Below are 25525 nucleotides of genomic sequence, written 5' to 3'. Positions count from 1 at the left end.
TACACTGCTCCAATATTCCAATAGTATTCCCACAGGAGGCTGTTGTGTCTGTGAGCAGGAGAGTCAGGACAATAAGGTCCTTTTGGTCACTCATCCAGTCTGCTGATCTGCAGCCCCAGAGCCCCCGGCTGCTCTCACAGCTCATCAGCTCATCTGATGGTCCTCACTTCATCCCAGCCCGGTTTACAGGGACCTGCTTCTGCGGTGAAATGCCTCCCAAAGAGCCACAGCCGACTGGACTTCAAGCTCTGACTGCAGCTGAATGAGATTTTGGGTAAAACTCATTTTCTTTTCATTTCCAAACAACATTTTCTCCTCACCTATAACTTTTTGTGTGATGCTTTAGATTGAATTAATTGTGTGCACTACTACTAATCCCACGACAGCTTCGAGAGGTCAGAGCAGGACTTTTTTTTATTCTTACACAAATTTATGACTTTATAAAAGGTTTCAAAACTTTTCAACTTTAGAAAGACTCATTAGTATTTTCACTTTTTTCATTGGCTTTAGATGCATCTCAGTACTTTTTAATATGGCAGGTGTTTTATTAAACATGTTTATAAGTGGAACACAGGATCCCATTGTTGAGGACATTGAAGTCATTACTATGAAAATGTAGTCATACAGCTCCCAGTGTTGGTTGGGTGCGGTTAGTAGGATGTATAATATATTATACATTGAATTGACAGATTTTTTTTTTTTTTTTTTTTTTTTTTTCATATATTGTATTGATTGCTTTTATGTATGCACTTCATTACTTTGTCTCAAAGCTACAAAACTGCTTTTGTGATAGAATGAAAATGTTGCTGAGGGGAAACCTGAGGAGAGGAGTGGGGCTCTGCCTCCTTTTACTGGCTCTTATACACGAGGCCTCGGGCCAGCGAAGAAAGCCGGGACGCAGGAACAGCTACAGGCTGCGTGATGATGGAGAAAATGGTAATTCTGTATTTGAGTCCACATCCAGAATCCCTGGATTCTGTGGGTGTAACAGTCTGCTGGTGGAAAGATCAGACGTTCGCTACACAACCAAGACCTTTCCAGCCAAAAGCTGAAATGCTTAAATGAAACACCTTAACCCCGAAAATGCATTTTGGTCTCGCTGGTTCTGGGGCAGCTCAGCCTTACAGAACTGCACCAGTCCCTGCAGAGATACTAAATGTGCAGTTATAGTTTAAAAAGATAAGTCACAGGCATTACACAAAAATCAACAGAGCTGTTATTTGCTGTATAATATGCTGTATATCTGTGATGTATTTATCAAGAACAAATATCACTGTTACTGCTGGCACAGCCATCAAAGTGAAGGTGTAATTAAAACTCTTATGTGTGTTTGGGCATTGAAAATGTTTGGCTTTGGCGACTCCCAGTGGTTTCATCAGAAAGGACCACAAAGCAGGCCGGGAGTGTGATGAACAATTAGTTTTTTCATTGTGAATTCATATTTTGATATTTGATTAATGAATTAAATCATTAAGTCAATAAAAAGCCCATCACACATCCTGAGAGTCCAACATAAGAGATTTTTGTTGTAGAGTGAAATCATTACTGCTCGACTTTCTGTTGGACTAATGATCTCCCCTCAAACAAAGATGGTAAGCTCATTATGGACAAACCTTCTTCATACAGAGCTAGACATATAGTGTGCAAACAGAACATTGCAGCTGCAGCTTTTCACCAAACATATCCCACTGCTGCTCATCCAATCGCTCAACCTGCGCCAGATAAAGCGGCAGAGGGACTCAGTGACTGATTGAAATGTGTCTGTCTTTCTCGACGGCATTGTGAATCTCAACGTCCATCTGAAGTTCCCCTTCTCTCACAGCTGCAGGTATGACGTGCTCACTGGAGGTGGCCTTCATCCTGGACAGCTCTGAGAGCGCAAAAATATTCCTGTTCGAGAGGCAGAAGGCCTTCGTCCTCAGCTTCAGCACACGGCTCGCCATGCTGAGGGTCGCCAGCTGGGCGCTGAAGGTGCGAATGGCTGCTCTTCAGTACAGCAGCTCCGTGTCCATAGAGCACAGGTTCTCCGTCTGGAAAGACCTGGATTCGTTCCACGGTCAGGTCAGCACCATGAACTACATCGGCCACGGCACTTACACCACCTACGCCATCACCAACGCCTCGCAGCTTCTGGTAGAGGAGACTTCGCCAGACAGCGTCAGGGTCGTAGTGCTGATGACAGACGGGATTGACCATCCCCGAAACCCTGATGTGATCTCAGCGGCGGCAGAGGCCAAAGGTCACAGCATCAAGTTCTTCGCTGTGGGGTTATCGGACGTCGCCCAGCAGAGTCAGAACAGCGCCAAACTGCGAGCCATCGCCAGCACGCCTGCTCAACAGTTTGTCCAAAGTCTTCTTGATCCTCAACTGGAGGAGAAGCTGCTGAAAGAGATGGTGAGTAGAGTGAAGATCTGACACAGCAGGCACCATTTATTGTCCAACAGTCTGTTCTGTTAATGTATGTTGTGATGCAGGACAACAAATCTATTGTGTAAGAGATCATGGTAAATAATAATGTTTATTTTAAAGTGTGAAAGACTCAGTCTGGGTTTTAGTTTGACTGTCTCGACTGTCCCCCCATTGAGAAAAATACCACGGAGATGAGTTTAACATCTCCCCACTGAAAGTGAAATCAGAAGGTTTTTATGAGAAAACTTTTCAAATGCTGTCTGTCTGACCAGCATCTGGTGGATCTGTCTCAGGGGGTTACATGATAAATCTAACTAGTTTTTCTGCTGCTATTTTCTAATCCACTGGCCTGTAAAAGGCAAAAAAAGAGGAAAAACTTACATCTGAGTCAAAGATACACACAATTTAATTCTAAAGCCCCCCCCCCCCCCCCCCCCCCCCCCCCCCAAAAAAAAAAAAAAAGGTTAGTTCATCACTGTATTACACTTTCTGATGCCTCAGTGTACCCCCCCCCCACCCCCCACCCCAGCCTGGAAATGGATAAGAAGGAGAAGCTGAATGAATGAGTTCATCAGGGTCTCTCCTGTGTGTGTCACCGGCCCTCCGCAGTGTTCAGAGTTCAATCATGACTAATCACCATTGAACCCGTATTTGCTTCTTGGCCTCAGCAGCTTCTCTTCCAGACTGTTAATGCCCCCAGCTGCCCAGCTGCCCCCTCCTCCGCCTCTTTTCTGCACTTTCTGTCCTCATGGCGGGTTCAGACTGAGGGGGTGGGCCTTCCTGCCTGCTTTGTATTTTCCACACTCTCACAAATGTCACATATCTGCAGCTAGCCAGGGCCGGTCATGGAGACTGGAACGACTTGTTCCACTTTCCAGAAATGTGTTAAAGCTTCCAAAATGACGTTCGCATCAATCATGTAGGAAATATCACAAAGACATGGTTACAAATCAACCTTTCCTGACTCTGCACTGAATCTGTAACGAAACTGTAACTGACATCTTTCTCTGTGGTGTTTTGCCTCCAGGCTGCAGTCGCACTCGAAGGGGTAAGTCACTCCCTGCCATCCAAAATGTACCGTAACTAATTCATTAGCGGCTGCACTGACTTTGCCTTTCTCTCTGAGTTAGTGTCCGCAAGCCCAAATGTGTCTGTGTGAAAAAGGGGCGAGGGGTCCTCCAGGAAGCGCAGTGAGTGTTTAGACCTCGACACAGGGACACTCTTGTTGTCAGAGTGGAAGAAGTACAATCTTTACCGTGATTACAGGATAGTTACTCCTCCTTCACCAACACACTGAGGAGCAGCTAGTCTGTTAGCATCTATCCGGGACTTTAGAGTGAACTGTTACTCATTTCAGGGCAGGAAAGGAGAGCCAGGCTTCAGAGGGCCACCGGGCCTAAAAGGATCGAGGGTGAGTCAAAACACCAGGAAACAAAGAAACAGGTCGTTTCTCTCTGAAAGATTTCATGAAGCTCATTCTACATTCGTCTCTTTTCAAGGGGGAACCTGGCCTGAACGGCCAACCTGGAAACGATGGTCCACAGGTGACAACCTCCTCCTTTTACCCGTACAAATACACAAAAGTTGTGTTAATGTGGATTTTAAAACAGTTTTTTTTTTTTTTTGTCCACAGGGTCGTCCAGGTTACAAAGGCAGCAAGGTTGGTATCTGTTTACTGCTTTGCCTTTTTTGCTGCATTTGCATCATGTAACTTGATACAGCCGTCGAAAATAATCTGGTGTGTTTTCTTTCAGGGGGAGAGGGGAGACTGCGGCACCCCGGGGGAAAAAGGCGACACTGTACAGTCATTGTTTCCTGAGATATTTCACCAAGTTTGACCAAGTTTGACCTGATTATAAATTAAGTGTTATTTTGCAGGGACCTGAGGGACCTTCAGGCCCACAAGGCTTACCAGGAGAACAGGTAGCGTGGCTGTATGTCCTCTTTTCTTTACATTGAGTGAACAATTTTGGCCCTGCAAACAAACTGACCCCAGATGATGAATCACAGTCACTTTGGGGAGCCGCTGAACCACGATGACTTTCACGTTTGTGGTGTTGGAGTGTGTTTTCTGTCACCTCCAGCCGTCATCCTTTGCACCTTTGAATGTGTAGTTCACACTGACGCACAGACGTTTCCATTTGTCGACATCAGAGAGCCCATTCACTCTTAAAAATGAAAAATGGAAGTGGAATTTGTCTTTTATTCAGCCTTGCACTAATGGAATGTGAATTTTGGATTATGGATAATCCTGATACTAATGTGACTATCCAAAGCAGTGAATCCAGGCTTGCAGGATATTATTCTTTTGCAGGAACAGACTTTGTGCGGTGGGATTAGTTCAGGGACCTGGTCGCTCTTCTTCCTCTGTGCTACTGGCACAGTGTCAGTATAACCTTGTTATTTTGTGAGCTCGGCCTGAGAATCGAAGCACATGAAAGCCATGAATGTTGATGCTAATCCTGTTGTATTTTTCACTCAGTTGTGGTGGCTTGGTTTTGAGCAGCTTGGGTCGGTTTTTTTTTTAATTCTTGCGTGATTATTTTGTGCTGCTGCATTTATCTTTTTCATCAGAAAAGGAAAAAGGACCTGAATGATATTGGAAAACCGAAATACGGCGATGGCACGGCTGTGATGATGATAAACTTTAAATTGTTTTTGCAGGGTTCAGTAGGACCAACAGGGGAGGTGGGTCCTGAAGGCCAAGCAGGACCTAAAGTAAGTTTCTCCAGGAGCTCCAACTGTCCGTCTCCGTCATTTCTCCATCATAGGTCACAGAAATAATTTCATTGGTTGGATCAATTGCACACACATCAGTTACAGCACCGTAAATTTCTGACTTCACAGCCCCCTTGTGGATCACAAATACAGGCCGGACTAAAAAGATGAGACAGTAGCTCCGTGTCTATTTTCTTCAGGGTTGGGTTCATATATTTTTTTTAAATATGCATATTAGTTGCAAGCTGAATCTTTTGGAGGTAAATGTTTTCCAGGCCAGGCGGCTGGTAACCATGGTAACCATGAAATCAATTCAAAATGAAAATAGTTTTTAACATATTTTAATTTTTACACTTTTTTTTCTTCAAACACAAAATTGTCTCTCAGTCACCTTTCCAAGTTGATGCGCAAAAGGGGCACGTTCTTTGAAAAAAATATCATCACCACAACGCAGGAAATGAAGGAGCAAAATGGGATTCACTTTGTTTCTCATAATATCCAGAGGAGGTTTATTATAAAACAAATTCTCAAAAGATTTAGATATTTTCCTAAATTATGTACTTTTATTTGGGGTTTTATTCTTAAGCTTCCATCAAAATATCACAATATTGTGATTTCAGAAAGTGTAAATGCCAAATTTTACACACAAGACATCTCTTCAATTTCAGAAAAAAAGAACCAGGAGAAAAATTACTGAAAGGATTCTGAACAGAAGAGTTGAGACAACATTTCCTCTTTGGGATTTAAAATTCTCCTGTCAACATCCAGAGCCTACTCAGAATACAGCCCCTTGATTAACTGCTTAACCAAACAAATGAGACTCATTAAGATCAATTTTGAGGTTATTTTTTTCCTTAGAATAGTCGGATAATATTCATCATTCACATGTAATGCTGTCCAGACACTTCCCCGCAACACAACATCTGTATTGTCAGTTTTCAATTTCGTGAAAAAAATGATGAGATACATAAAAACGACCTTTAAAATGTGTTGCAAAGGCTAACAAAGATCTCTTTCTACAGGACACATGTAATGGGATTTATATCTTTTCCGAACAGTCCAGATGGAAAAAACATGAATGAAGACGAGATTCTCATTCAGCTTCACAGATTACAGTGATTTAAGGGTTTTATTCATCTTTTTCCATCCAGGCATTATTAATTCGACTGTAACAAATGTCATTTAAGACAAAGACAAAATTCTTATTTATATTAATTTGTTGGCATTTTAGAGGTTAGAGTTTATTTCTTTATTCTCAGAAGAAATAAATGAGGTTGTTCATATGTAGAGCATCTCAGAGAGTAGATGACGTTTTAAAAACCCTGTAAGATTTTAAATACCACTCTTACTTAATAATGGGAATATATGAGACACAAACAAGGTTGTTATGTGTATTTTCTTGGTTTTGATTGAATCTTTGTGTTGACTTAGTCATCAGCAAGTTGACAATTTTGTTGTTTTCATTATTTTTCTACCATCCAGAGTTGACTGATTACAAAGCAACACGGGAATATGTTTCTGAAAAGCATCAGCTGGGATGAGATTATAGCGTCAGGGTGGGAAATATTACAATCAGCAAGACGGCTACATGCACTTAGTATTTGTCAGTTTCCTTTATTCTCATGTCAACTTGCTTCCTGTGCTGAATTGCCATCGTATGACCTCCAAAGATAAACTTTTATTTCAAACAGGGCGACCGAGGACTCGCTGGTGTTCCCGGACCACCAGGGGACATCGGTATTGGATTCCCAGGAGCCAAGGTGACTCTAAATCATCTGTTAAATCTGCCTATATGTGTTCTCAAACTGGTGATGGCCATTTTATTATATATAAATATATATATGTCCCTGATTTGAGGAGTCCCAGAGCATTTTAAGGCTTCTCAAGTCAAGTTACAGCAAAGACTTAATAAATATTATCACTCAGCTAATGTGCTTCCAGTTTCTGACTGGGGATTTGTGACGCTTACAGGGTGACAAAGGCATTCAGGGGAGGCCGGGTCCTGCAGGTCCTGTTGGGATAGGAGAACCGGGACTACCTGTGAGTATGAACGGCGTTGTTTTCTTCATCCATTATAACTTTGGTAACTAGTTCCACTAGCCAGGCGATGATTATAATGTGTTGTTGCACAGATACTTGACCCTTTAGCTCTAATGGAGACCCAGAGGAGGTGAGAAGTTTGAAACTACAGATACACTGAACATGTTCACGCCAACGTTTCTGGGAATTAAAGTTAAAATGTTCAGAACTATTTTAAAACGCCTGCTGCCGCCTGGAGTATCCTGAACCCAGCTGCCTGCTGCAGGTTGCTTCAGTTTTTTCAACACGCCCTTGTTTTTATTTCAGCATATCTCAACATGTGTTGATTGTTTGCTCTGCTGCTTCCAGGGTCCCCAAGGACCACCTGGAGCTCTGGGAAACCCCGGTCCGCCCGGAGAAGGTTTTCCAGGCCCGAAGGTAAGTCTTGTTTTTTTTTAATCATGTTCAAAATAATTTTATTGTCCTCACTATTTGTCACATTAATAAGCTTCTACAGTTCAGAGAAGACGAACAGTCACAGTTTATAAAACTCAAGTCACAGACTCTCACTAAAAACTGTCAAAATTCAGGTTTTATTTTGAAGGCAGTATAGAGTTAACCTGATAATAATCATCATCCAGAGTCTGGATAGTGATAGTGATGTTCACATTAACTCTAAAAACACAGTAACAGTAACATTAAGAGAGCTGGGAGGATTAAAGGTGCCAACAGGTGGGGAACCATGACACAGTTTAATATGTAATCGAATAAACTGGGATCATCGCACTTTGGATCTACGATCAACGGTGGCAGGTCAGATTCCTTAAAAATAGAAATAAAGGGTATGGATTGTGGAGCCAATTCAAAATGATTCTGTGACAGATGTGTAAAATAAAAATGTTGGCTCCATCTCCACTCAGTCCTGTGTGTGCTGGAAAAAGGTTTTGATTTGTCTGCTGCAGGTGCAGAGCAGAAGAAACAGATTCAGCCAGCAAATGTTTCACTGGTTGCCGCAGCAATTTGTCTGTAGACAGAAATTCACTTTCCAGGCCTGAACATGAAAATTGACTGTCTTTCTGTCAGGGGGACCGAGGATACGAAGGTCCGAGGGGAAATCGAGGGCTTCCTGGTGTCGGGGTCAAAGGTGAAAAGGTAAATGGACCCTCCAAAAAACACCACTGTGTGCAAGAGTGAACGTCCTGTTCAATCCTTCAGTTACTTTTATGGATAAAAACGTGCAGGTTCATGTCAGGAGCTTCAATTAAATACTTCAGCTGGACTGGTTGGAGCATGCAGAAGGACTACATCCACTTTTTACCACCATGGGGGGCAGAAAAGTGTCTCCATTCAGTCGACTTTGAGGTGGATCAGCTTCAACCTCGATACCGATGTCAGACAACAGCCAGGAGCAAAAACCCGAAGCTGCAGTGAATACAGACGGGACACGAAAGGCAGAGAAGACATATCCAGGTCTAAAGAATCTGGATTTCTGCTGAGGCAGCAGATAGTGCGCCCAGAATTTGGCATCGTTAGCATGAACCCTAACCTGGTTTGTGTCAACAGTCCAGGCTGCTGGTGTGTAACGATGTGGGGATGATCTGCTGGCTCACTTTGGGAACTTTAATCCGAGCCAACCATAGTTAGACTGTCACAGCCCCCTCATTTACAGGCCACCATCTTCTGCGGGGAAAAGTGGAGCTGAATCTCAAACATGTCGAGGCCACAGCCAGTTTTGGTCTGGTGTTCCTGATAAAGGGGTTGGACGGTGAAATGTTGAGTCCACGTGTTCTTCTGATGCCGTTTTCTCACTTTTCATCCTTTCTAATTGTTGGCCGGGTTATTAAGATGAAGTGATGTCTGTTTTTAGGGCAATCTTGGACCACCTGGGATTCCAGGTCCAGTTGGACTTCCAGGTTTAGGAATTCAAGGAGAAAAGGTAAAAACTGGATTAACAAAAATCAAACTGACTCTGACTGTTAATTCATCAAAGAATCATCATTCAACGGGATGTTAGCAGCAACTTAACAACTTTGTTTACCTTCTACCAGGGTGACCAAGGCCTAGTTGGACCCTCAGGACCCAGAGGAGCTCCAGGTGTTGGGATAACAGGCCCAAAGGTAAAACAGGAGCATTGTTCTGGATGTTTGGGTGAAATGAAGCTGTCCTGTCAGCCAAGATTCATGAGACACAGCAGATGATTTATAATATAAGATTAGTTCACATCACATTCAGCTCCAGTTCATTTAACTGTCCGTTACAGGAATTCCCTTTCAGCGTTTTTGTGAAAAACAAATAGCAAATTTTTTATTGCCTTTACCTTTAATTCTACTATTTCCATCTGGACTCTATTCAAAAAGCCAAAATTCATAATAAGTTTTGCTTGGATTATTCTTAGAGCCGATGTAAAATCACTGCTCTTTGTGTGAATGTGGTCTTCAGGGGGACCAGGGCCTCTCAGGTGAACCTGGGCTGCCAGGTGAGAGAGGAGTGGGGGAGCCAGGACCCAAAGTAAGTCCAGAAAACACAAACACAACATTCATGTACAGCAGAGAAAGGAAGAAAATGTGCTTGTTTGTTTTATTAAATCTAAAACTGCGGTTCTGGGGTTGAATTAGACACTGAATGTGTCATCTCTCTAAGTCCACCTGGTGGATTCATAATTAATAACTACTCATGCTAGTTATCAAATAAAATCCCAAAATCAGCAGCATGACAAGAAGCTGATCCTACAAATTATTTTTGGATATTCACTGTCTCTGTCTCTCAGGGGGAACTGGGGCCCGAAGGATTACCGGGGAACCCAGGTCTACCAGGAGAAGAGGGCACCCCTGGACAAAAGGTCTCATGACCTGGACTCTTTCCGCCTCTGTCTTTAAATGATTGAAAGTATTTCCCACCTGTCTGCTGCCGTGCTGACCTCTTTACTTGCAGGGTGAAGTCGGGCTGCCGGGTCCGAGGGGGCCGGACGGGGCTCCTGGTAAAGGCATCCCTGGAGCCAAGGTAGCAAACGGTGTTCACAGCTGATGTGACGCATTTATGAAGTTTTGATATCATAAATGTGCTGTAATGATTCAAAAGTATTTTCTGGAAGAATATGAGCACCAGTATTGGTTGTTTGGCAGGGAGACAGAGGAGACAGGGGGACCAGAGGACTGCCGGGGTCCGTTGGTCCGGTGGGGCCAATGGGGCAAAAGGTTTGTGAAAACTTGGCAGCGGCTACACGATGAAACTGCCTGATCAATCAAAATTCAAAGTAGGCAGTAATTGTAAACCAAAGTGTGATGAATGTTTTATTTTTTAGGGGGATCCAGGAAACACAGGGCCGCCGGGTTCTACCGGACCACCAGGGAGGGGTATACCTGGTGCCAAGGTGAGTCAACGTGGTGCTAAATCCACAACCCTAAAGAAAAAGCAGCAAGGTCGGCGGATTGATCCACCATGTCTGGTTTTGTTGTCAGGGGGAACCAGGTCCACAAGGTCCAGCTGGACCAATGGGGGAACCAGGGATCGGTTTCGCCGGGCCTAAGGTGAGCCCAGAACTGGTTTACATCTCTGGATCCTTCAAAGTGATGTGACTAAGTGTTTTGTTTTTGTTGTTTGTTTGTAGGGTGACAGAGGGTCACCAGGTCTTGCAGGAAACCCTGGACTGAAAGGGGAAGGTTTCCCTGGCCCTCCAGTGAGTATCAGCCTGGACTACAGCTTCTGCCATCACTGGCCCACAGTAATCTTTTTAAAACTGTGTCTTAGGGACTTCCGGGGCCTCCTGGGCCGACCGGAGAACCCGGACCAGAAGGTGTTGGACTACCTGGAGCAAAGGTAAAAACCCAGGGTAGGACAGTAACGAAGTGAATTTACTGGAGTACTGTACTGAAGTACAGTTTCTGTTTTATTTTTGGGGCATACTTGTACTTTCACTTCACTACATTTGAAGGACTGTTGTCTTTATTCTCTTTCCTTTTCCTTTCTGATCACCGGACTGATGCTGACTGGACATTTTCCAACCGAACTTCAGACAACAGAAAACAGCCTAGCATAGTAACAGTAACCAAGGGGGGCGGGGCTTAGCGAAGGATCGGTGGGGTTGTCAAACTTCGATGGGTGAGTTTGACAGATAAAATAAATTCATGAAGCAACAGGACCATGAAATAATTCATTATTAATTAAAATAGTGAAATAATTATATATTTTTTTACATTAAATGAATCACCGGTCTAGTCTGGTCTGGTTCGCCTAGGTCCTGCAGGGGGCGCCATACCTTTCATTAGCCCAGCCCATTACTCCTAACCTTCACCAAGCAGGGTCAACCTGGCAGGGTTCGGCTGTCCACACCACCTCTCACTCTTCACCAACTGGCCATCTGCCCCTACTGGGAATCAAACCCACGGCTTTATACTCTTTTCCTGTCTGAGGCGATATTATTGTTGTTGCTAATAACATTAAATCTTCGCTAACTTCTGTTCAGGGGGACAGAGGCTTGCCCGGGCCTCCTGGTCCTGCAGGACCATCAGGAATCGGCCTGATGGGATTGAAGGTAATCTGTCCTGTTAGAAACAATGAGATGACGAGCCGCTCTGGAGTTCACGTCCGTTTCTTCAGATGTCCAGTTTTCTTTTCCTGCAGGGTTCAGCTGGCCAAACGGGACCACCTGGTCCGCAGGGGCTACCTGGAGAGGGCATTCAGGGACAAAAGGTACCCCCCCGTCCCTACTTCCATCAGTAACTGCTGTAAAAGACAGTTTTTGACCTTTCAGGTGAAATCAGTCCATATTTATGTCAACCAGTAAATTCACTTTGTTCCACTTTTAGTGGCATGTAAGGAAAAACTTAAAAGGACTGAATTAGCCATGAAGACAATAATCTGGTCATTCCCATTTATGGTTCTAAAAGTAGAATTTGAGAAATAAGTTATGTTATTGTAAGTTATGTAATTTTTGTATTAAGCTAACTGACTAGTATTAAAATAAATGTTGTTTTCACCTTTCCCAGGGGGAGCCTGGATTTCAGGGGCTCCCTGGCCCCAGAGGTCCTCCTGGTCTTGGTCTACAGGGGGACAAGGTAACCAAAGAACTGATGTAACTAAATACTAAAAGAAAGGTGACAGCTGGAAAACATGTTGACACATCAGCCCGAAGGATCCAACACAAACAACAAATATAAACGATCTACTGCTGATCGCACGTTCACTGACAGTCAGGAGGTTTCCAGAGAAACTACAGGAAGCCTCTTTTTAAAATTCAGTCAGATAAAACTGCCGTTTCTTTCCTGTCGTAGGGAGATCGAGGGTTCAGAGGGGAGAAGGGCAAAAAGGGGGAGCAAGGGGAAGCTGGACAGCCGGGAGCCGTTGGACCTTTGGTACTTTTCTGATTCCATTCTTTGTTCATTCACCAAGTTCGGTATTTCGGTAAGGCGGCACCAATAACAGCTTCTTTCACCTCACAGGGCAGAGTGGGACAGAAGGGAGAGCCTGGACTTACAGTGAGTATAAAACACCTGAATTATTCAGTTTAACACGCCTGTAAACTGAATCTCTTCATGCAAAGCTGTCAGCTCGGGGATTTTCTAACAGAAATGAATTATTTTGACAGGTTGCAGCCTTAAAACAAAAGTTGTGAATCAGTCCTTCTTTCTGTCTTTCACAGAGAGATGAAATCATCAAAATAGTGAGATCCATATGCAGTAAGTAAAGCGTCAGAGGAGGAGCTCTGTCTCCGTCCCTGTTTATGAACCCAGTCCGCTCTGTCCTGTCAGGTTGTGGGGTGACCTGCCGCCAAACGCCCCTGGAGCTCGTCTTTGTGATCGACAGCTCAGAGAGCGTCGGCCCCGACAACTTCAACGTGATCAAGGACTTTGTGAACGCCCTGATCGACCGGGCCTCGGTGAGCCGGGACACCACCCGGATCGGCGTGGTCCTCTACAGCCACATCAACGTGGTGGTGGTCGGCCTGGGACAGGAAGCCACCCGGGATGAGATCAAGTCGGCGGTACGCTCCATGACCTACCTGGGCGAGGGCACCTTCACGGGCAGCGCCATCCAACAGGCCAGCCAGGTGTTCAAGGCGGCCCGGCCGGGGGTGAGGAAGGTGGCCATCATCATCACGGACGGGCAGGCCGACAAGAGAGACTCAGTCAGTCTGCAGAGCGCCGTCAGAGAAGCTCAGGGCAGCAACATCGAGATGTTTGTGATCGGGGTGGTGAACGAGAGCGACCCTCAGTACGAGGAGTTCAGGCAGGAAATCAACTTCATGGCCTCCGACCCCGACGGCCAACACGTGTACCTGGTCGAAGAATTCAAAACACTTCCAGGTGACAGCGACCGCGATCACATGATGAGCATTTTAAAGTCACACAAAGAAACACAATCCTCTGGATTTATCTTAGTTGAATGCTGTGTGGTGTGTTTTGGGTAAATTAAAGCCCAAATGGAAGATACAGATAACATTTGGAGGATGTTAATAATTTGAGTGAATTGATCCTTTTCACTGTGATTCCACAAAAATTAAGTTTCTGTGCACAGAAAGTGAAACCAAACCTCCCTAAACAGTGAAGTTCAAAGATAAATCAGTTTTTTATTTGTGTTACATCCCGTAAAAATCATTTGCTGACACTTGATGGCACCAAAGAACAGATGCAGGCACTGCTGTTTTAAAAAGGAAGTACACAACAAGCACCACAGCACACAAACACACAGAGTCCTGATTCTGAGATGAATCCATTCAGTTCCTGAAGCGACTGTGAACGTCTGATGTCGGAAAACTTCATATAATACCAGTTTCTGCTCTCTCTGCTCCGTCAGCTCTGGAAAAAAAACTGCTGAGTCACATCTGCGAGGACGCAGATAGGCGTTTGTTCAGCTCCATCCCGAGCTCCAGGCTTCCTCCGGGGGTGTCCGAGGTCTCCAGTAACATCCGGGAACCCCCATACAGGACGGACACAGACTCCCCCACCTTCACAGGAGACTTCAGGAGAGTTCAGAAAGTGGTGAGGAGAGTCCAAGGCTGCGTTCAAAACACCCCAAATCATCCAGCATACCTCTCCTTATGGCATTAAGTTTCCCCCGCAGATTTTTTTAGATTTTGGCTGAAGGGTAACAGGATCTGAAAAAGTTCCTTTCAAGGGTTCAGTTACTCAGGATCAGTAAAGGTCAGGTAGATTAAAGCCGTCTGTCTGTCACAGCCCGGGCCTCCGGCCTCCAACCCGGACAGAGAGTCCGTCCCTCTGCAGAGACCCCCGACGAACGACCGGACCACCAAAGACAATCAGAGGTTTCCATTCTTCGACTGGCAGCCCTACAGACCGGGGACAGAAAGCGGTGAGCTGGTCGGGCCGTCTGGTCCTCCGCCAACCCCCCCACAGCTGCTGCCCTCGGACACAGACACGTCAGGTAGATGTTAAACATTTAAAATCTTCCTTAACAGACAATGACGTTAAAATTTTAACTTAAATGAACCAAAAATGTTAAAAACACTTAACCTGAGGGAGAGAAAGTTTAGCAAGCAGGTGGATAATTAGCACACTAACACCTTTAAAGCTAATTCACTCACCCTTTGTACTCTGTTTCATTCATTCATTCATTCATTCATTCAAAATGTTAGTTAAATGTATTCTTCTAAAATGTTCACCTGTTGCTTTAAATCCATCAAAATAAGAACAAAATATTTCAGAATAAAACACAAAAATTCAAACTCTTGGAAATATAAAATCTGGACACCAGCAGGTGTCTGAAACCTGAAAGAGTTTCAGATTGTATCTATGGGAAACTGTCTGTACTTCGAGTCCTCCTTCCGTAACAAGTTTGTGGTCTTGGTTTCTGGTTTCAGTTCTTCAGTGAAACTTATTGTTCATGATTCGGTTTCTATTCAGAGGACTAAACGTTTTCTGGTTTAAAGAAAAAAAAAAAAAGCACCACACACACACAAAATGTTGACAATGAAAACAGCAGTTTAGAAACAAAATTTAGATCCTGTTCATAATGATTGTGGTTTTCCATTTGTCTCCAGCTGAGCTGTGCAGCCAGATCCTGGACCCGGGGCCGTGTCGTGACTACGTGGTGAAGTGGTACTACGACGCCACGGCTAATTCCTGTGCTCAGTTCTGGTTTGGAGGCTGTCAGGGAAACAGCAACCGGTTTAGCACGGAGAAGAGCTGCAGAGAAACCTGCGTCAAGGATTGAAGTGATCCATAAACCTGAGACTTCCTGTTTGTCAGTTCCACCTCACAGCTGTAGTATTTCTCTCGTAGCTTCTCTGCCGAGGACAGAGAGATAAACAACACCGTTACAATAAAATGAGCTTCAGGTAGTTTTAGCTTTTAAATTGTTAATTCTGTTTGTTTCTGTGTGAAACAAGACAAGCTGATGCAGAAACACACAGTCGAGCAGTTCTGTAAAATCAACCATTTTAACCACTAACATTTCTATTCAGAAAAATAATCCTGTATAATTCAATGATGTATTTTTTTACTTAATGCCTTTTTATGTGTTGTTTTAATAGAGTGTAAAGTCCTTGAGGAGAAAAACCAAAGCAAATAAACTTTTTAATTATGTGCACTGACAATAGAAGCACCTCATTGTGAGTCTCGTCTGCTAAATTAATGTGATGTTACGAATGCTTGACGTCCATCCGTACAGAAAACAGATTTTTAAGATAAGGGAGAAGCTGTAATTGGCTGTGCGCCTAAAATCAGACCATTAATCGGCTTCTTGAACATAAACTGCATAAACAGCAGAACCGTTCATGTTCCACGTCCTCGCTCACCAATTTAAAGAAAATAATGAACAGCCTCGGAGTGGGAGCTTGTGTTGTTGAAGTGAGGAAGCATCGGCGCCATAAGACGCACAAGAGAAGGATGACTCACCGGGAAACACTCAAAGTTTGGACATGATTACATGTAATTAGTGTGGAGAGGCTGCTCTCGGAACAATGAAGCTTCAGCTTGAGGCGTAAGAAGAATATGGAGTGGTTTCTTCTTGGTGACTGCCAAGGAGGTTGAGTGTTGAGTGAAATGCAAATGCCGGTCGTGCACAAGGCAAAATGCAGCGGGGGATATTTTGTCGTTCCCTGTCTGTTCCCACCTATCCATAGCCGAAGAGAGAACATGCACAGAGAGCAGTAGGAAAATAGAAATTTAATGTCTGACTTTCATTGTGCATTCAGTCTCACATTCACTCAGATTTTTGGGTTTCACAGAAGATTTCATCATCATTTGTAGAAGACAAGAAAAGACGACATGATGATGTATCCGGGTTCCTGAGACGGATTTGGATCACGGCCCTCAAACAAACCGAAGTAGACCACGACGTTGGATTCAGATCCACTGAGGTCCAACTGCAAGAGGAGTGAGACAGAGAGGATTTTCACACGCTGAAAGAAATCCAATGAATGTTTATACTGATACTATAAATATTTTCACAATAAAAAAACCCAACAGTCCTAAATTCAAATATATTATCCCATTAAACTAACAATGATAGAAAAGGTTGAACAGGAACTGAAATGATAAATTTACTATCACAGCTGTTGCAGATTATTATTCCGCTGACTAAAAGAAGAAAAAGATTTGTATTTCTCGTGTTCTCGTGACTGCCGAGAACACGAGAAACACAGCAGCCAAGAACAAGTCAGGAGTTTACACAACTTTATCACAAATCTTTGAGGTCAATAACTCACTTCAAAATAATCAAGCCTACTTAATTCTAATGGGCTTTCTTCACTCAAATGCTTTACTTCAGCCTGACCCCGATTTCCCTGCAAGGTTCTTGGAAATCTCAGAGGGAACAGACTCGCTGAAAAACTTGTCCTCAATAACCTTTCATGCTGTATCTGTGTGAGGAAAATAATACATCACCGAAACACTTAATGTTCCCTAAAATGCATCTGTTTGTTCAACCACACTGAGGAGTAATGTTTTTAAAAAGGACCACGTGTTTGTTCTGTCAATTTATGCCTTTGAGAAAATAAAAAGTCACCACATCTGATTCCTTATTTGTGTTTTTGCAGAACATTCTCATGTCAGAAAGCTGACCTTTGACAGTTTGGATATAAAATCTCATCACGTCTTCACCTTATCCTGTTTATGTGATCATTTGGACCAAAGACATGTTTTGACTGCCACACTCTTATCAGTCCAACTGAATCTCAGTAAAGATAAATAGAATTCCCTCTCAGTGTTGAACTCTCACATTGAACTTTGACCTTTGCCCACTAAAATCTACTCAGTTCATCTTCAATTCCAAAACTGAAGACACTGAAGAATTCGGCCATTCTTAGTCAACAGGCATAAAAAAGCATTATAGTTAAGTCTGCATTGACCATTTCGGCCATTTGGTGCCAAAAACTGTTCAACTTTGAAGTCTGATATAGCAAATTGTCGCTTATTTACATCTGTCACCAAAAGCAGCATCAACTTTCATCTGAATTTGTCTTTTTATTGCAGCTGACAAGTGGAAGATCAACATATCATCTCCTTGTAGCTTTGTTTTTGGTCTCCACCAGCTGCACTACGTTCAGTCACCGACCTGTGTGGTGATGTCCGTCCTCCAGGGGTCCACCTGCAGTCCGTCACACCAGCCTCCTCGGCCGTAAAGCCACGTGCCGTGTTCGTTTGGGACGGCTCCCTCTTTAACTCGTGTGGTGCACCCCAGAGCTGTTCCTGATGGTTCCCCAAAACACACACACACACACGAAAATCACACAAAACGCACAAAAAAATCAGCGCAAGAAATGACCCCTCATGTCCAGTCATAAGGCCAATGAGCCGATGAATCCATTGGTTGATCGGGGGGGAAAAAAAAAAAAAAAATCCAACATGAAAGATATCAATCTGTAGTTGCTGGATGAGAACGAGCAGCGTCGGTTTTTCCATTCATTTGCTTTTTTTCATTAAATTCTTGTTTTTAAATTGGTGAGCGGCAGAGACTTCACTTTTGCTGACCTATGATTCCTTCAGAATGAGGAAAAATGCGTCTGCTGAAGACGATCATGTGATGGGAGCCAAAGCTCCAAAAATAAAAAGGTGTGGGCCGTTTTCTCACCTGCAGAATCAAACACTCGGCTGTTGTTGAACGCAGAGTTGACCAGGAAGTGGTGGGAGGTGACACAGAACTCCCCACAGCCGTTCTCGTCGCTGCCATGGCCGGTGATGACGGCGAACAGCTCCACCTGAGAACAGACACAAACCTGAAGCTCCCGGATGGTGGGGGTGGGGGGGTTGGGGGGGCACTGTCATATCCGTTACCTTTTTAGTGGAGGCCGGGACGGGAAATTTGATTGGCTGGTATCTCTTATTGTAGTTCTTGTCGAAGGTCCCTCCGCTGTACAGTGACATCACTCTGAAGGGGCGGAGCTTCTCCACTTGATTACCTGCAAAACATTTGATTGACAAAATAAAAGACTGTAGTGTCGCATGATGTGGCAACTGCAAACGAACGAAAGAAATCAGCAGGTGAACTGATTAACACTGAAGGTAGTCAGTCGGTGGGAGACTTTAGCTTATATTTCACAACATTTGACTCGTTTTCCACTGGCACTTCCTGTTTGGTTTTACAAACAGCTCCTGCTGGCTTACTTTGATACTGAAGAAAACTTAAAAACACGATGACTCCAACGCAAAGTGTCATCTTTGTGTTTCTGAGCCAAATTCATGGACAGTTTGTTGAAACGATAATCTGCTCTGAAAGTGGCTCTGTTTAGGTGTCATGTTGTCCTCTTCCCCTCCTTCAGGTTGTTTCTTCTCATGACCGCACTTGTCACCAGATCAGAAGTCCATGAGCGAACGTCACGACAGGCCTGGCAGTTATTACCCGTCTGATTGCTGCCGCTGAATCTCAGGTTGAGGGAGACGATCCACGGCATCGCCCAGGGCACCGTTTTCATGGTGAAGGTGCACTTGCTGCTGTCCAGCAGGGGGAGGAGGGGGGTCACGTCTGTAACCCAGCGCCCAATACCTCTGCAGAAGCAGGATACAATGAGTAAGACTGATTATGACGATTCAAACAACATAGAAACAACACACACATCAGCTAACACAGGATACAACGAGTCAGGTGGATTTAATGCTCTGTGGAATAAAGGTCAGGGTTGGTGATGGAACCAGTAATCGCCTCCACGCTGTAGATATTCAGATCTCACCTGCGGAAGGCCGTGATCCAGCGGCCCAGCTCCACGTTGCAGTACGGACTCATGTGGTCGCAGCAGACGAACAGCTGGACCGTGTGATCCCACTGAGCACAGGACGAGTCCCTCCTGCCGGGACACGACAGGGACGCATCCAGCTCCAGAGTGTCGACGTCCAACAGGCCTGCAGGCGGACACAACACTTAGTTTTACTGTGTTCAGAATGACAACACACACAAACTCCATGATACTGTTGTTTTTCAGAACAGGAGGTTGTCTGGGAGTCCTCCGCTGAACACTGTGTGACATCTTAACTTTATATCCTCTAATCACGAACTGTTTCAGGGGCTTTTCCGCGTGCTTGTCAGAATAACGACGATGACTTTGGTGTTGAATTATCGTTGAGCCCAAAGCACAAAATGTTTGAAACGCCCCGTATGTCACCGCACGCTGCTGATGGCGTTACCTGAAGGCAGGTCGACTGTGGCCACCGCTCCTTTCTCCCCCTGCATCTGGACTTTGTCAAAGACCGGAACCACCTTGGCAGGACTTTGAAGTTTGGTCTGCAGGTCTGCATAGAAATCGAACCTGCAGAGGGAACCAAAGCCAGGGCAGAAAAGAAATGAGCAATACGAAGGGCAGACACATTTAATCCTCATGATCAGTTTTCTGTCCAGATGCCACAATTTGTCTAATTTGCAATAAAACTACTTTGTTGTAAAAGTTTTGATGTTGCACCTTCAGACCGTCTTGAACAGGAAACCAATATTGTTTTTCTTTTTCATGTTATTCTGTGCTTTCTTTTGCAATCACTGATCTTTAAAAATGGGTTTCTCACTGTCATTAACTGTTTACATGACAATATCTAACACTAAATGTTGTAAATGAATTATTTTATTTTCAACAGTTTGCAGGGGGTTTTTTTATTACTAGTTTCAAATAGTTGTAAACATTTTCTGGTTAAGAGGTCAAATTACTGAGCTCTGCAGCCACAGGCATTCAGACAGTCACGGACTTCCCCTCAGGGAATCCCCGCTGCCATCTGAAACACCATCCATCCCCCCTAGAAAGGGAAGACTGAATTCATGAATACATCTTTGGATTTTGACCGAACTGATATTTTCCTCTGTTTCTGTTAAATGTGGCGTCACAAACAAAATCTAATACGACACAATCAAATTATGCAACAGAGCTCAGGCTGCTATTTTCCATTTGGATAAAATCTGAGGGCCTCCGGTTGGGATCGAGTCTCTTTGACCTTCTCCTGAGCTCTCACCACTGCGCCTGCCAGTTGACGAAGCTGAAGGTGGGGTAAAGGAACCAGCCCATCTCAGCCAGCGCCCCCTGTGGGTCGATACCAATGAAGAAGTTCGGGGACGGCGTGTTTTGGAAGGACACGTTAACCTTCTGTCCAAACCTGCAAACAAATTCAGGCAGCCATTGGGGGAAAAAAAGGCACAGATTTAACACGAGCGACAGCTTCCAGTCATATGAAATAAATCACAACATTTCATTGATCACATTCTCTGTTATAAATTTCTGCAGACAGTATTTTTCCACTGAAGAGTATTAGAAAGGACTCAGCTGGGCTTTAGAGAATCACCAGTCTAACCTTGAAAGAGAACAGCTAATCTATACACATGGAAGGTAAACAGAAGCATCAGGCAGCCTTTAATCCGACAGGTGAGCCGGTCTTACCGCAGCGCCTGAGCAACTACCGGCTCCAGGTGGACCATGGCAGCTGGGACGCCCAGCGGCGAATTACATTCATCTTCAATGCAGTTCATGTCCTGGATCGGGTTACCGGGGAGGGCGTAGACCAGGACACCGCTGGCGTTAGATTTGGCCATGGCCTGCACCTGGACGAAAGGAACAGCATCTGATTACGATGCAGAGCTGAAAAAACACAAAGAAAATGAATCCGGACTACAACCAATCATTATTTCAATTATCCATCAAACTGTCCATTTTCTTTCATTTAATCAATAAGATCGATTTACTCATATGTAATATACATTTAAACTCTGATAAATGTCTTTAACAAGCTTCTGCTGTTTGACAACAGTCCAAGAGCCAAAGACGTTCAACTAACAATAATATGAAAAAAATCCTCAGATCTGAGAAGCTGCAACCAGAAAATATTCAGCAATTGTCCTCCGATTAAACTCAAAACAGACATAAAACCTCTTCCATCCATCCGCAGACTAGTTCTGGGAAAATATTATCCAGCAGTTAGCCTCTTATTACTGATGAGTCTGTTGGATCCTTCCATGTTGCTGGATTATCCAGATATCTGTGAAAACGTGGCTCCACTGTGACAGAAATATGACCAACAACAAACTGTCTTCAAACACATGAGCCAAAGAGGAAACATTTCAGGCTTCAATCATCTCTGTTTCCTCTGATTTCAAGGTTCAGTTATTAATTTGTGTAATTCTTGCCATCTTGAGTTTTTTTAAACCAGAAGAAATGATATGTGGAGGAGAAGGTGGATCTGTCTATCTGCCAATCATACAGAAGCCACGCCTCCTAATTCCTCCTCTGAGTTATGGTCTGTTTTCCTCTAATTATGTTGTATTAAAGAAGATTTGAAAGCAGAGACTGAGACCATGAAGTCGGAAAACATTTACAGAGTGAATAAATCAAGTGAGGTGTTGGGCCTTTTCCCATAGATTTCAATACAACCTGACTGCTCGGAGCAATAGGAAGCAACGTGGACAGACCTTAGTGAAGAAGGAGCAGTTGCCCTCAGACACCCAGGCCACGCCACCCGCCACAGACGGGGAGGGGTCACAGCCGCTCCCGCCATCCACCAGCTGATACGACCTCTGACCCCAACGCGCCATCAGCCAGTCGTACCGGGCGTCCAGCCGCTTGACAATCACAGGCAGCTTCCAGCCTGCGAAGGAGCAAAAACACGGATTATGAAGCCTAAAGATGCGACTGACTGTCATCAATAATGAAACACTGAAACACTGGACACACTCACTGGACCAACAAGAAAAAAAAAAAAAGATCATCTCCGTGGCCGCCTTCATGAAAGTGGAGCTGGACTGATCTTAATGTGTTTTATTCACCAAAGCACCACACCGGCTCCACCAGCTGGTGTTGGATCTTTGGACAGAGCTGACTCCGTCGTCCCATTCTTCTTCTTCCGATCTACTTCATGGACAAAATGTCGGCTTTTGGCTCGTCGTCGTATGAACGCGCTGGCGGATGGATGAACTTTTACAGATGACGCTGAACTTTCTTTGTTCACTTTTATATTTGATGTGCTTGTTTAAGTTCATATGTTCAAAATAAAAAAAAAAACAGAGAAAATGGAAACAGCGGCAGATTTTCCACTTTGTGATTTAGTTGTGAAAATGTTTCTGATGCAGCTTGAATGTTGTGTTAAAGTCGTGTGCAGCCGTGAAGGCCTCCTCACCCTCGGAGGTGAAGGCGGCCTGGGAGAGGCCACAGTTGCGTCCGAGGCAGCTCCAGTAGTACAGCACGCTGGGGATCCAGTTCCCCAGAGCGAAGACCGGCACCGGAGAGAAGTGAAGCCGGGACAGAACCTCCTTCTTACTGCACAGGAGGGAAAATCAAATACAGACAAAAGCTGAATTTTTGTCAAAGAAAGTTAAGAAAGTTAGACAAAGACAGAAAGTTAATATTCAACTAAACACGCGTTATTTCATACAGTTCTTAAAAAAAAAAATCACGTTTTATCACGTTTTAGTGATAAAACTGAGAAAAACATCTTTCAGAAGCAGGAAGCTGTGAATGTTTTCTTTCTCTTATAAACACAGAGGCGGCTCATATTTTAGTCCGTTAGGTTAGTTTCAGGTTCTGAGTTTAACTTCCTCCTCCTGGATTTTTTTCTTTGTTGTTGTTGTGATTATATTTTAAACGACTGACATGTATTCATTTTTTTTCTTCGAGTCGAGCTCTTTAAAAAGCAAATAAAAACCTTATTTCTGATTTTAGTCCTAGTCCTAGTCCCGTTCCTGGTCCTGGTCTTAATCCCGGTCCTGGTCCTGGTCCTGGTCTTAGTCCTGATCCCGGTCCTAGTCCCGGTCTTAGTCCTGGTCCTGGTCCTAGTCCTGGTCCTGGTCTTAGTCTTAGTCCCGGTCCTGGTCTTAGTCCTAGTCTTGGTCCCGGTCCTAGTCCTGATCTTAGTCCCGGTCCCGGTCCTAGTCCCGGTATTAGTCCTAGTCTTGGTCTTAGTCCCGGTCCTGGTTTTAGTCCTAGTCCTAGTCTTGGTCTTAGTCTTGGTCCTGGTCTTAGTCGTGATCTTAGTCCCGGTCCCGGTCCTAGTCCCGGTATTAGTCCTAGTCTTGGTCTTAGTCTTAGTCCTGATCTTAGTCCCGGTCCCGGTCCTAGTCCCGGTATTAGTCCCGGTCCACCCCCCCCCCCCCCCCCCCCCCCTCCTCACCTGTGCATGGCGGCCCGGGTCAGCTGGTCCCTCATCCAGAGAGCATCACTGACGGCTGAGTCGTCCAGAGACAGGAAGACCACCTGAGTTCTGTTCGGCAGGTCCCGGACCAGGCTGCTCAGGGAGGCCTCTGAGCTCCACAGGCCCTCCAGGAAGCCGGACTTGTTGGTGAAGGCGTGAATGACCACGGACCCCCGGGGAGATCCGGGCTGGAAGGAGAACTCCCCGTCCAGAGTCGGGACCGTGAACGCGGCAGCGGGGTCTCCCGGTTCGGGTCCTGCGGAGACCTGCGGACTGGAGGTTCTCCCGGATCTCACCGGGACCTCCCAGACCCGGTCCCGGTGCCCGGTCAGTTTGACCCGCTGCCTGGATCCCGTCGCGGCTTCAGTCACATGAGCAACAAGGAAACACAACAACCAGGACCTCGAACGCAACACGGCCATTTTTCCGTTCGGCCGTGAACTCACCACAGAGAGCAACCTCGGAGCATTTCTAAAATAAAGTTTATTTAAAGAGTCTGAAAGTGACCCGGACTCTGACGGATCTGCACCAACTTCCTGACTTCACCTCCGAATATTTCAATCAGGGGCAGGCCCTGCTGCCGACTACGGCGGCCGCGCTGGGACATGCAGCGGGATGAAGCGCAAACCGTAAACCCGGAGGTGAAAATGGTGAACTGTTGTTTGATTTCTCATTATGAAGTACAAATTACAATTAAATACATTTATTGGTAACAGTCTAAATTATTGTGTGTCAATTTAAAAGAAAAAAATCAGTTACCATCTTTGTGTTTTTCTCTTTTATTTAGACTCTCTCTCACATACACTCACACACACACACACACACACACACACACACACACACACACACACACCCAATTTGAATAGATAATAATAATGAGAAGAATACATGATGACATTGTACACACTGAATAATCAATTAAAAGACAACAATTGCAACAACAACAACAACAATAGGTGCTTCTATTTGGCGGGTAAATTATAGTGTAATTAAAGTGACTCAGGTGTGATGGGAACACGTAGTAATTATTCCTGTTGTCTGAATGAAGCACTGTGACTCACTGAATAATTGCCAGAGATGAACACAGATCCAAGTCATCCACTCCAGCTGTGCGTAAAAGTGCCAAGAGCGAAAGAAGAGCGTTAAAGGACGGTTAAAAGTCCGTGTGGCGCAAAGGTCACATCACCTTCATCATCATCACCATCACCATCATCATCGTCATCATCACAGAGGACCTGCTGGCTTTTAAAATAATCCCTCAGAGCTGCAGACCACCTGCACCAACCTACCTCTTATTAGCCCAGCAGGGTGAAATTACGCACTGATGGGGATGTTTCATCTTATTCTGATACACATGCTGCTTTTCACGAATATCTTCTGCCAACGAATGGAAGTTGACAGCTGGAGAGAAGGCAGCCAAGAGGTAAGAACACTCGCTGCATTTGTGTATTTTAGTGATCATTTGGGTTTTGGAATGTGTTATAAAGCTCACTTCTTCAGTTGACCTGATGCTGGGAAATAACTGCTGTGTAGAAAATACTGATTATGCATCCTTGATGTCTCAAACAAGGAAAAATGGGCAGACTCCGGAGATATTCAAGATATTTTAGTAAGACTGATCAGAAAACCAGGATCATGCCAATATGTGGGCAAGAAAAACTCTGGTAAGCAGCTTTAATTTACTCAAAATCTTTAAATAAACCATCAATTATCAAATTTATAGCAAAAATTTCACCGGATTGTTTCTCCTCCCCTCAAAAAAACAAAAAAAAAAACAAAACAGCAAAAACACAGACAGCTCATAAACGTGAGTATCATCATCAGTTTTTTCA

General features: G+C 44.4%; 2 protein-coding genes across 2 annotated transcripts; one reads left to right on the top strand and one right to left on the bottom strand.

Moving 5' to 3' along the window:
* The first annotated feature begins 224 nt into the window (after positions 1-224).
* Positions 225-15691, top strand: col28a1b (collagen, type XXVIII, alpha 1b). Its single transcript, XM_029504890.1, has 35 exons — positions 225-274; positions 794-936; positions 1823-2394; positions 3437-3457; positions 3540-3599; positions 3767-3820; positions 3909-3953; positions 4043-4069; positions 4164-4208; positions 4288-4332; positions 5074-5127; positions 6819-6887; positions 7099-7167; positions 7516-7584; positions 8230-8298; positions 9014-9082; positions 9195-9263; positions 9586-9654; positions 9914-9985; positions 10078-10146; positions 10269-10340; positions 10448-10516; positions 10605-10673; positions 10754-10822; positions 10894-10962; positions 11609-11677; positions 11767-11835; positions 12132-12200; positions 12417-12497; positions 12585-12620; positions 12785-12821; positions 12894-13448; positions 13939-14123; positions 14319-14526; positions 15143-15691. Exons 2-35 carry the CDS (start codon positions 795-797, stop codon positions 15313-15315), a joined length of 3519 nt encoding a protein of 1172 aa, XP_029360750.1. The 5' UTR covers positions 225-274; position 794; the 3' UTR covers positions 15316-15691.
* Positions 15692-16248: 557 nt separating this feature from the next.
* Positions 16249-24262, bottom strand: LOC115045283 (uncharacterized). The gene is made up of 12 exons (XM_029504891.1): positions 23673-24262; positions 22683-22822; positions 21979-22154; positions 20954-21114; positions 20532-20672; positions 19722-19843; positions 19271-19439; positions 18943-19088; positions 18378-18502; positions 18175-18301; positions 17659-17792; positions 16249-16468 (listed from the first exon to the last, which is right to left on the bottom strand). Exons 1-12 carry the CDS (start codon positions 24113-24115, stop codon positions 16343-16345), a joined length of 2010 nt encoding a protein of 669 aa, XP_029360751.1. The 5' UTR covers positions 24116-24262; the 3' UTR covers positions 16249-16342.
* Between the last annotated feature and the right edge of the window lie 1263 nt (positions 24263-25525).

Source organism: Echeneis naucrates, chromosome 6 (genome assembly GCF_900963305.1).
Source record: "Echeneis naucrates chromosome 6, fEcheNa1.1, whole genome shotgun sequence".
Classification (NCBI taxonomy): domain Eukaryota; kingdom Metazoa; phylum Chordata; class Actinopteri; order Carangiformes; family Echeneidae; genus Echeneis; species Echeneis naucrates.
Note: the sequence above shows the minus strand (reverse complement) of the source record. Positions and strands in the feature narration are given on the sequence as shown.